At 43.7% G+C, this 11,501-nt stretch overlaps 1 protein-coding gene across 1 annotated transcript; it reads right to left on the bottom strand.

The window, feature by feature from the left end:
* Nucleotides 1-821: 821 nt before the first annotated feature.
* Nucleotides 822-9,814, bottom strand: msh2 (mutS homolog 2 (E. coli)). The gene is made up of 16 exons (XM_031750699.2): nucleotides 9,564-9,814; nucleotides 8,284-8,432; nucleotides 7,910-8,194; nucleotides 7,568-7,714; nucleotides 7,178-7,327; nucleotides 6,659-6,792; nucleotides 5,977-6,176; nucleotides 5,581-5,690; nucleotides 5,374-5,497; nucleotides 4,783-4,933; nucleotides 4,579-4,676; nucleotides 3,992-4,243; nucleotides 3,598-3,802; nucleotides 3,270-3,517; nucleotides 2,971-3,146; nucleotides 822-1,112 (listed from the first exon to the last, which is right to left on the bottom strand). The coding sequence occupies exons 1-16, from the start codon at nucleotides 9,769-9,771 to the stop codon at nucleotides 936-938; spliced, it is 2,814 nt and encodes a 937-aa protein (XP_031606559.1). The 5' UTR covers nucleotides 9,772-9,814; the 3' UTR covers nucleotides 822-935.
* Between the last annotated feature and the right edge of the window lie 1,687 nt (nucleotides 9,815-11,501).

Below are 11,501 nucleotides of genomic sequence, written 5' to 3'. Positions count from 1 at the left end.
GATTAGTTTGAAGGAAAAGAGGTGTATAAGTTCAGGTACACGGGTCTTAAAGGACTGTCCCACATATGGAAAGGTGTACACTCAGTCGGGACAAGTTAATATAAGTGCAAAGGAGTCCACTGTCCACAATAAGGTTGTTAAATAAGGTGAGAACTACTTTTCAGCTACTTCCTTGCCACAGCATTAGTGCTACATTTGACAGTTTTATGCCAGATGCCCTTCCTGACCAGTGACCTTTCACTTGCTAAGTGAATAACAAATGAAATTATTTTTTTTCAGTGCCCTCAAAATTGAAAGAAGATTTTGGCACTACTAGGACTCCTGAAGTTGTGCGTCCAGCCAAGTTCAGCAATTTTAAATTATTCCAACAAGAAAAAAAAGACGTAATTGTAGTTTTGTTTTTTTAAAGAAATCTGATCCAAAATAAAGGAGATGTGATACTATACAAGTTTTACATTGATGTGCCAAGACTTGGACAAATCATCAGTATCAATCCTACAACTCTAACCTGGATAAGCAGATAAGGAAATTGACGAGTACTGTTAGTCAGCTATCATATGGTAATGTATTTAGACCTCAATGTGATTTACCAGCAGAACTAACTTCATTATCCATACTGCATCGAGTCATCAGAGCTCTTTAAGCAATTAGTCTCAATTATACACACAGTATTACCCGAGGTGAGCTTTCTAACCTCCTGACCAACAGTAGAAACACTGTAGAAATTACTGGTGTCACCGATCTGCATTAAGGCCAATAACATGAACTTAGAGGCTAAGCGACAGAGCAATCTCGTGAAATAACTGGGACAAAAACGTGTCTGCATATTGGCAAAAATTCTTTATTGGAAAACTACAGTATAAGCGGTCTAGTGTTCTTCGCTACAGTGATGAACTTTAACTTTGCAGAGCAGACAGCGGGTAGGGGTTTAAAAATCAAGCAGTTTTAACAGGAACGCAGTGTGCAAGGATCTCGCTGATGTACGTGTTATTTTTGGCGACCAGCTTCCGCTTCATTTTCCTGAGCTCTGCCTTCACTTCCTCCTCAGCCATGGTGGCAAGAGGAAGAGACTTCACCTTCTGCAGAAATTTCTGGATCAGGTTTTCCCCCACCTGAAAAATAAGCAGGGCATGGGGTGTTACAAGATATTCAAACTCCCACATCTGGTTGCTTGAAGCAACTTAAAGAAGACGCTTTTCTTTCCATGCTCCTTAGACTACGATGACCTGGATGACTGAGAACCTTCACAGACATACTCCCTCATCTGGTTTCTGAATGGACCTCAGCTCTACTCTCTTAAACCAGGCGCTTTTGCTGCCTTTAAGTCAGCTTTCATCTGATTGGCTGCCGCAATGAGCTCATCTATAAGAACACAGCAACAAGTGTATTTTTTTACTCTTCTTTATACTGCAATGCTTGTTACATTCCTTTACCGTGGAGAATAAAATACTCATCTTTTTACAGTGTTAAAATATCAAAAGAGAAAAAGGGCTCAAAGCGACAGTTCTGTTATCCTTCACGGTCAGTAATTACTAACACTGGGAACTATCAGAGCGGTTTGTAGCAGCGAGGAGTCTTTTGGGGTGGTGACTTTTCCTAGAAAAGGATTTCTAGTTCTGAGATTCTTGCCTCAAGTTAACTTATATGTCTAACCGCAGACTTTCAACAGAAGTTTTATTTACTGAAGGACTGAGCACCTGAGCTCGCACCTTCTGAGGAAGTCCGATGTGGATCTTGACTTGTGTTGTTCATTATCCTGCTGTGGACACCATCCTGTTTTCGTCTTCAGCTTTTTAAAAGATCCAGAGCTTCTGCTCCTCCAAAATTCAACTAATATTTCCCCTGTTACGGGGGAATTCAAGTTTGTGCTACTGGATCTTGCTTAGGAAAATTTCTTATCACATCTGGCTCTGCAGTGAAACAGCTGAGATAAAACTGAACTGCACATAAAGTCTTTTGAGTAACTAAATTGTCAGAAATTACGGTTGTTTCAGTGCCACTGAGCAATCATTTTGCTTGCAATCAGGCAAACTGGTGCAAAAAAAGAATTAATAAATGTAGGAATCAATAGGCTGAAGTCTGATGACTTCTCCTCTGGAGGAGGGGGCCAGTATTTCAGACTTTCAGAGCCAGTGGATATCTAGGTCAAGACTTCTTTAATGCATCCAGAGACTAAGCTCAACAGAAATGGGGCAACATGGTGGTGCTGTGATTATTCTCACAGCAAGAAGGTCATGGGTTCAACTCCACCATCTGGCCAGGGCCTTTCATTGTGGAGTTTACCCCTTGTCCTCAGGGGTTCTCTCTGGGGTCTCCAGCTTCCTCCCACAGTCCAAAGACATGCAGTTAGTGGTGTGAGTGCAAATGCTTGTCGACTGCCTCTGTATTAGCCCTACAACAGACTCTCACTCCCTTAACGGCTTCAAGTGTGTTCTTATTTTTGCCCCCTGCCCTGACTTTTGTCGCTACACTTCTTTTTATAAAAATCAGCTATTATCAGGAAGACCAGTAGTTTCTGTTTGCAGCACAAACGCACACTTATGCCTCCTTTCCATTAGTACCAACTCAGCTCGGCTCAACTGTGTTTTTATGGTTTTTCCATTAGGCGGCAGACCCTGTTACCAGGTACTTTTTTTAAGCGAATGCTCGGCAGGGGTATCAACCGACATCAACAGACTCCACCAATTGGCCGGTCAGCTGCGTCACTCAACCAGCCATGAGAGTATCTCCTTCACAAAATTCAAAATCACCATTTATGGTTCAGTGAAAAAACATCCCTATATTGCCTAGCATCGCATCTAAATCACGAATGCCTGCTTCTGGTCCAGTGGCAAAGAAGACGATTTGTTGACAAATACATCAATTGTAACAACAATGTAGCGTGTTTATTAAATGCTAAATAAATGTCACTATGGACACCGACCTATCTAGATTATGGTGATGGTATATTAGTGGAAATCTGAGCCTTACCTGCTTGTCTGTCCTTCGCCTCTTAGCCTCGGGCTCCTCCTCCTGTTCCGACATATCTCCTGCAGGTTCTTGGAATTCCTCCAGCTCCTCCGCCTTCTCCTTTGCAGCGGCCAGCACTGACGGCGGGAAGCAAGCCAACTCGGCCACGTGGATTCCAAAACTCTGGTCACACACGCCTGAAGACAGAGACGGATCACTCTGAAGCCGCTATGGCTGATTTTTATCATTTGTTGAGATTAATATTTTTAAAAGCACAAAGCTGCGTTAACCCCGAGCGAAACCACGTGCTGCGTGCTGACCTGGCTTGACTCTGTACAGCATTGTGAGCGTGTTGTGCGACGTCAGGGCTGTGACGTGCAGGTTGTGGACGGTGGGCTGCTGAGCTGCCAACGCCGTCAGCTCGTGGAAGTGGGTGGCGAACAGGCAGAAGCAGCCGATTTTGGAGGAGATGTGCTCGCTGATGGCCCAGGCCAGACCAAAGCCGTCGTAGGTGGACGTGCCTCTGCCGAGCTCGTCGATTATGATGAGCGACTTCTCTGTGGCCGAACTGTAACGACAACACAGACGATCAGAAAATCCGCTCATCAGTTATTTGTATAACTATTAACAAAGATCGTCTGTTCTTACCGCAGAATGGCGGCCGTCTCTAGCATCTCGGACATAAAGGTGGAAACCCCTTTCACCTGGCTGTCTCCTGCACCCACCCTTGCCAGGATGCTGTCAATCACGCTAAGCTCCGCCTTCTCACATGGCACAAAGCAACCAATCTGAGCCATCAGGGCGATCACACCCACCTGCCGGATAAAGGTGGACTTGCCACCCATATTTGGTCCTGCAAAGGTTTGGAAAATGTATAATGATTATCGAGGTACTTCCAACACTTAATAAAAGCTGCATTTATTACAACATAGGGCTGATTTTTACAGTGATGGGTCTCATCATCAATGAGAGCCAGATAGCCCACATGGGAGAATTTGCCTTTAATTCCACCCTTGACTTAATCTGTGCTTATTTTTTTTACCTGTTATGATATAGAAGCTCTTTTCTCCCTGGACAAAGCTGATGTCATTAGGTATGAATGCAGTGTCTGCATCCATCTCCATGCAGGGATGTCTGGCCTGCAGCAGCTCCATGCGCCTACAGCCATGGTCTAAGAGCCGGAATCGAGGCCGAACGAACGGCACAGGAGCAGACACCGATGCGACGGCAAAACTCGCCACGGCGTCCAGCTGCGCTATCACATCACTGAGCGTCTGGAGGGGATCCACGTAACCTGACGGTTTAAAACATTTAGAGCCTTGAATGAACAGTCGCAGGCAGGAGACCGCATCATGTGCAGTCTCCAAAATGATTTTGTATTTGATAAAAGAAAGACCGCAACATCACCAGTTCTTCAACATCTATGCAAAAATTCAAAGCGCTGTAGATTTTACTGACCTTTACAGAAAATGTGAACGAAATCAATTAAACGGAAGGTCTCACAAAGCAACTTTCATGCAATAAAGAAATTTCCAGTTTTCACGTAACCCGGATACAATCGTTTCCTCTGCTGTTCAAATCGATGCCATGCTGAGAAGACAGTGAGCAGCATGTGATGAGATTCCTCACCTGAGGCAATGTTGATGATCTCTTTGACGATGGCGTTCTGGGCTTCCTCATACTCCTCCCTGCTTTTGGTGTACTCCACGTTCAGAGAGCTCAGCTTACTGCAAGCGAACATTCATCGGCGTGAATCATCAGATGGCAACAAAAAAAAAAGAGCAGCGTTATGTGATGTGGGTCTGCTGACATTAGAGGCGCGGTGAGGCACACCTGTTGGTAAAGCGCACGCCGTTCTTCTGCACATCCAGCGTGGTGAAATTCTTGTTGTTCCTCAGACTCTTTTCCTCCTTGCATGTGACTCTCAGGTAAAATCCCAGCACGGCGTTTGACTCCAGCTTCACGGTTTTACCCGCCTCCAGACCTGAAACACAAAGTTTCGCCGATCTGTTCAAGCATAAAAGCCAAAGTGGAAACCTTCCTTTAGATGGCCGTCATCTGCCTTTCACATGGATTGCTGCGGCACCAGGTTAGTTAGGACACACAGTCATTAGCCACTATATTAGGTACACCTGTTCAAGAGCTCATTAACATTAATTACCAGAGAACCTATTTAGTAAACTACCTGTTTTTGTTTTCTTGTAGGCCAACACACAGTTTAAATTACAATTAAAAGAAAAAAATTATTAAGTTATTTATCACTATATTCATGCGATACTTTCATTGCAGCGATCCACATAGTGAAGAATTATATTATAATCTGTCACAAGTTATTCCTCTAAGAACAGATTCTTTGTATATACTAATTAATAATGTCCAGGTTATTGTTTCATGTTATGTATATACTGTTTATACTGTAATCACCTAGTTGTCTTGCTGCACTGTTCAGCACGGCCTGCATGCTTTTTTCCAGCACATCCATCTTTTCTCTCAGCTCACTCAGCACCGGATCAAATGACGCCTTCACCAGGTACTCGTGGTGGTCAATCTACACGAATCAAGAAATAAGTCAAATGCACAACAGACTGTGTGCAAACTGAGGACAAAATACTTTGAAGCAAATGAAAAGACCTGGTTCATGTCCAGTGTGGTTTCAATCATCTCTTGGTACTTGGTGAAGTCAGTCTGCAGGTCTCTGAGAGGCGAGAGGAACACTGCATTCAGCAGAACCTTGTAGCTACCTGCAACAAAAACAAAGTATTAGCCTAAATTTTAGCTAAAAATGATTTGAAGCAGACCACATCTCAGTTTTGAATTCATCTGATTCAATACATAAATAGTTCCATGAAAAACAGCATCCTTTGTTTACACACAGTCAGCACGACAAAGCAACAACGATCTTTGGACTCCAAATAACAACAATTAAGAAACTGTCAAATCAGCCGTATGAAGCAAACAAGACAGCATTCCTGCAGCCTGCAAAACAGATTGTAGAGTGAGGTAAACAGTGTATCAGCTGCAGCTTACCTGAGTATCTCTCCAGAGCAGTGATAAGAGTCGGTATTTGGCTCACAGCCTGATAGACGCGATAACAGTCCTGCAGCGTTGCCGTGTGACGGTGAAACTTCTTGGCCAGTCGATGAAGATCGGGAAACCGCCTCAGCAAATCGTCCTGACAGGTCTGCCTCAGCACAGAGTCGCACACAAAGCTTTCCACCAGGTCAAGCCTGCACAAAAATGTCAAGATCCTCAGTAATTGTAAGTCCTGTAGACTGGCCTCCCCCAGAGCCCGGACCTCAGCATTATTGAAGCAGTATGAGATCATCTTTGACTGAGAACAGAACAAAAGGCAGCCAACATCCAAAGAAAACCTCTGAATGTCCTCGAGGAGGTCTGGAGAAATATTCCTGAAGACTACTCAAAGAAATTACAAGAAAACTTGCCTAAAAAAAGTTCACTACAGAATTTCCATGTATGTGGACATATCAGTAAATTTCTGCATCCATTTCGACTTTTCCTGTCAAATTATAAAAACACGAGGGCTGATTCATAATACCATACTTCTATTCCCTTAAATGCCTCCTTTAAATGTATAATGACTGTTATGCTGAACTGGGACTAGGAGGTCTTATCGCCTACAGATCTGGCATATTGCTAAGTTTGATTTGTTGAAGGTACAGAAACCCTCCATCCCTCATCACTGTATTACCTCTCCTCTATTTTAGTTTTGTCCATGAGGGGCTGTTTGATCCACTGGTTGACCAACCGCTGACCCTGCGGCGTACGGCACTTGTTCAACAAACCGGCCAACGAGTGAGCTCCGGTGGTGTCGTCAGGTGAACCCTGAAGTATACAATTTGCATGTTAGTCCTGAGAATAACAGTGATGCACGGACATATTGGGAATATTTTTATCATAGTCATACGTATTTTCTACATAACAGAAAAAAAACAGGCTCAGTCAATAAAATTCAACATGTCGCAGCTACTAGAACTCTAAAGGGTTGCTGGTTTTCTAAATTTCTTGCTGGTTATTCCCAAATGTGTGCTTTTGAATTCTCCAAATCACATCTTTTTGTTTTTCTAGCACAACAAGAAACATCTGAAAATCTCAAGAACCACAGTTCCTACAGAGCCTGCAACCACAAAGAGCCAAGAAAAGAACACTTCTGTTATTCTGGTGCTTTTATCAAGGTGAAAACTTTGAGGTGTTGACACGGGTCACTTACCTGGAAGAGATTAAGAGCCCTGACGGCGGCGTTGTCCAGCCTCATGTACTGACCCAGGTCCAGAGTGGTCAGGCTGAAGGAGTTGAAGTTCGACTCATCAGAGAGCAGTTCAAGGAAACGCACCACTGCAGCCAGACATGACATTGCCACCTGAAAGTGACACCACACAAGGGACGCTATGGTCAAACTTCCCACATAATGACCTCTTCATATACACGGCCTTCAGCCTGAGTGTGTTGTTTAGTTAGGAGGAGCTGTTATGACTGGGATTTTATCAATACATAAATTATCCCAATAATGCTTAATTCAAAATGTTGTTGTAAAATAAAGACAAAAGTTTTTTCAAACCACCACCTTTTATCAAAATGTTTGTTTTTTCCTGTTGTTCACCTGTTTGTCCAGCTCAGGTAGGGTGTTGCTCGCCACAGTCTCCCCTCTCTTTGCTCTCAGCAGCCGGTTGAGATCCTGGACCATGTTCTTGCTGTTGAACTCCGCTCTCTTCCTATCAGAGACTAGCATGCCGCCACGCTGCACCACCTACACAGACATACAGAAACAACAACATACTCGCATCAAAATCTCTGCTTATGCTGCCAGATTATTAAAAAAAAAAAAAAAAGTCCAGCCTGGTTTAAAGAACAGAAAGACTCGTTTAAAGATTTCCCATTAGGCAAGACTGATGTTTATACTGATTTATTTAACATAAGTTTAGTAATTACCGTGCCCACATACCTCACGCAGTTTACTTCCATCAGCGTTGGCTTCCCCCTGGGCTAAGAGACACTCTTTGGGACTGATTTGGACAAGCAGGGATTCCAAGTTGGAGAATATCTCATTGTCTGGAAACTCGCACACTCCCATCGTCCTCTGGGCTGCATCCACATACCCGACCCCGACAACACGCTGTCCATCAGCTCCAGTTGCAAGCCGCACGGCTACGACACCTGCACAGCCCTCTGCGCCGCTTCCCCCACCAAAAAGGATCTCCTCAAACTGAGTCAAGTTTCCTGGAGAGGCCTGCATTTAGACACAGTAGGTAAGATCCAGAGTCGTTTTTTTAAACAAGCAAAAACCACCCTGATATGTCTCAATAGCCAGCACAGTACCTTGTACTCAATCTTCCAGTCGTGCTCCTTGCTGCTCTTGCTGTGGTTCCTGTACACCTCCACTCTGTACTGCCTCACCAACAGCAAATCTTTTGCAAAGGCCTCAAAGTTCAGCTTGCTCAGGACCACACTCTCCAGCTTGCGACTCCCTGTTGACCAACAAGAACATGTCAAATTCTTTGTAATGTCTCCTTCTGATGGCACAGAGTGCTGGTGGTTTCAGTGCACAAGTATCTCATGTGACCAGGTGGCATTTTTTATTTAGCAGATCATCTGTCTCCATCTCAGCCTGTCCCCAGCATCCTGCTTTGTATGTCCTCCTTCACTATGTCCATAAACCTCCTGTGTGGGCTTCCTCTTTTCCTTCTCCCTGGCAGTTCCAATTAGGGATCTTCTGTCTAATACATCCACTATTCCTCCTCTGTAGATGTCCAAATCCTTGCCCCTCCAACTTTGTATCCAAAATGCTCAACCTGAGCTGTCGCTCTAATATAACCATTTCTAATCCTGTCCATCCTCCTTCATCTTCAGTTCTCCCTCTTGCCTTTTTCTCAATGCCACTGTCTCTAAACCATACATCACAACAGGTTTCACCTTCCCTTTCACTCTTGCTGCTACCCTCCTGTCACAAATTACCCCTGAAACTCATCCCCACCTGCTCCACCCTCCCGGTACTCTCTTCTTCACTTCTGTTGTGCACTATCCACTGCTCTCCATGGTTGACCCAAGGTATTTAAACTCCATCAATTGTCCTAGTGTTAAATTTAGAGTCAACACAAAGTTGCAAGTCATGCAGGTTTTTGTGTTGTGTGCTGAAAACTACCACAGAAGAAAGGAAATGCAGCTAGCTATAGAGACTAAAACATCTAATATCTGGGTGAAGCAGTTTTTGTTCTCCATGTTTTTCTGTCAGTGACCTCACAGGAAATTTGTAGCTCATGGAGTTATCTCAATTAAAACAAATAAAAAGAAGCAGTTAACAGCTTAAAAGTCCCTGAGACAATAAATGAAAACACTCAACTGTAAGAGGACCCCTCACAAAAACATACTCTGTCCAACATTGAATTAGCCATGGCAATGCTTCTGAACGTACAGGACCTGCTAGGGCTGCAGCTAATAGTAGCCACCTTAGCTACAACCTGTGAAACCCTACCTCTGACTACACGTTGTTCACACAAACTAGGTTAGCTTAATAGTAAAGGCACCGACAGACCCCTCGTCCCCTTACTTGTTTAAAAGCGCTAGCTGAAGTTAGCTCAGTGCACAGCTAAGCTAGTTACCTGAACCCAAATACTTGATGACCCCGTTCGTCTTGAAAACCTCCTTCGCCGCGAATATGGCGTCCTTCCCGTGAACCGTATAGTAATCGTTACGGTCAAATATCCGGAATGTGGTGTCCGGCTTCTCCGGCATGGAGAAAATGAAGTTAAGAAAGCCGTGCTCGGCTGCGCTGTCCATGGACAGGTTCTGTTTCGGCTGCACCGCCATGCTGGAATCTCCCGCCACTCAGCAGGACCAAACAGGAAGTTACGTTGACGAGATGTTCCCATATAAACAAGAACGCAACCGGGGCCGCCGCTTACTGGGAACATTTTTTATTCACAAATGCAGACATTTCAAAGCTAAACCATGTATAAACAGATGGTTGAATGATCTTAAACTCTTGAGTAAGTCGCTGAAACATGTAAATGACAAGAACCCCGCTCGCTTCTTCTTCTACTTCTACAGTAGCTCGGAACACTAATGTTATGTAAACATTTTCTAACCTGACTTAAAACTTCAATAATCACCGGAACATAACCAGTGTTGGGGAGTAACGGAATACATGTACCGCCGTTACGTATTTAGAATACAAAATATGAGTAACTGTATTCCGTTACAGTTACCGTTTAAAAAGGTGGTATTCAGAATACAGTTACTTTGTTGAAATAAATGGATTACACTGCGGTACTTTCCTGTTTCATATTGTCGCGGGTCAGGATTGTTTGGGTTTGTTTGACAGCTACGTTCTGTTGTTCCAGGCGGCAGCGTTACGGTTGCCATGGTTACAGGGTGACGCGCGCTCTCTCTCTGCGTGTTTCCTGGGTGAGAGAGCGCTTTTTTGTTGTTGTTGTTGTGCTAAGCTAAAAGGCAGAATGCTACAGGCATGGCCCTAAAGAATGTAGCCTCCTGGGCAGTGTAGTCCGTGCTGCAGGGAGAATGGACTACCATACACGTTATGTGTCTGTGAGCGAGGGAGGGAGAGAAAGGAAAAGTCCGAGCTGTCACGGAGCAAAAACGGGAGCTGGAAGCATGTAAATATAATAATAACCACTGCAGCCAAGAAGAGTGCCTGACGAGCCCATTTGTAAGTAAGCTATTAAGACTCAACTGTACACTGTGTTCGTGTTTTCCTCCGGAAAAAATAAGTTCCGTTGGAGCAGCCTTTCAACGCCTCTCTCTGTCTCTGGCAAGCAAAGTTGACCCAGACAACAAAGTAAAGCTAGTTTTCGGCTACCAGCCCGACACGGAACCCACCGTATTAGCCAGAGGTCCCTTTACTACGGTTCGGAGCCGCGGACCTTCAGTATCAGTAATAAATCACAGCAATAGTACATTCACGTAGTTGTAAACAGCATGATAATATATTAAGTAATCCAAAGTATTCAGAATACGTTACTCTCATTGAGTAACGTAACGGAATACGTTACAGAATACATTTTGGGGCATGTATTCGGTATTTTGTAGTGGAATACATTTTAAAAGTAACCTTCCCAACACTGAACATAACAAATATCGACTTTCTAACTCACATTTCTCAGTAAATAACTCAAAACTGATGAAATCGTTTAAAATGTATTAAAATTAAAAGTTATTAGTCGAAATTTTGAAATGATAACCCAAATTTTCGACTTCCATCCATCCATTCTCTTCCGCTTATCCTTATCAGGGTCGCCTGGGTGGTGCTGGGGCCTATCCCAGCTAGCATAGAGCGAGAGGCAAGGTACACCCTGTAAATATATATATATATAATTATAATTAACCTCTTATAGATCAGAGTTGACAGATTTTCATCAAACAAACTCAACATGGAGTTTATAGATCAGTAGATGCTTTTCAGTTACTGGAAACAAATTTCAGGAGAAACCGCCTCATGACCACATCCATGGGTTCTATACTTCAGGCAGTCATTAAATGCAAAGGATTTCATTCAAGAAAATGAAGCAATCCTTTCATTT

The sequence above is a fragment of the Oreochromis aureus genome, linkage group 8, assembly GCF_013358895.1.
Source record: "Oreochromis aureus strain Israel breed Guangdong linkage group 8, ZZ_aureus, whole genome shotgun sequence".
Lineage (NCBI taxonomy): Eukaryota > Metazoa > Chordata > Actinopteri > Cichliformes > Cichlidae > Oreochromis > Oreochromis aureus.
Note: the sequence above shows the minus strand (reverse complement) of the source record. Positions and strands in the feature narration are given on the sequence as shown.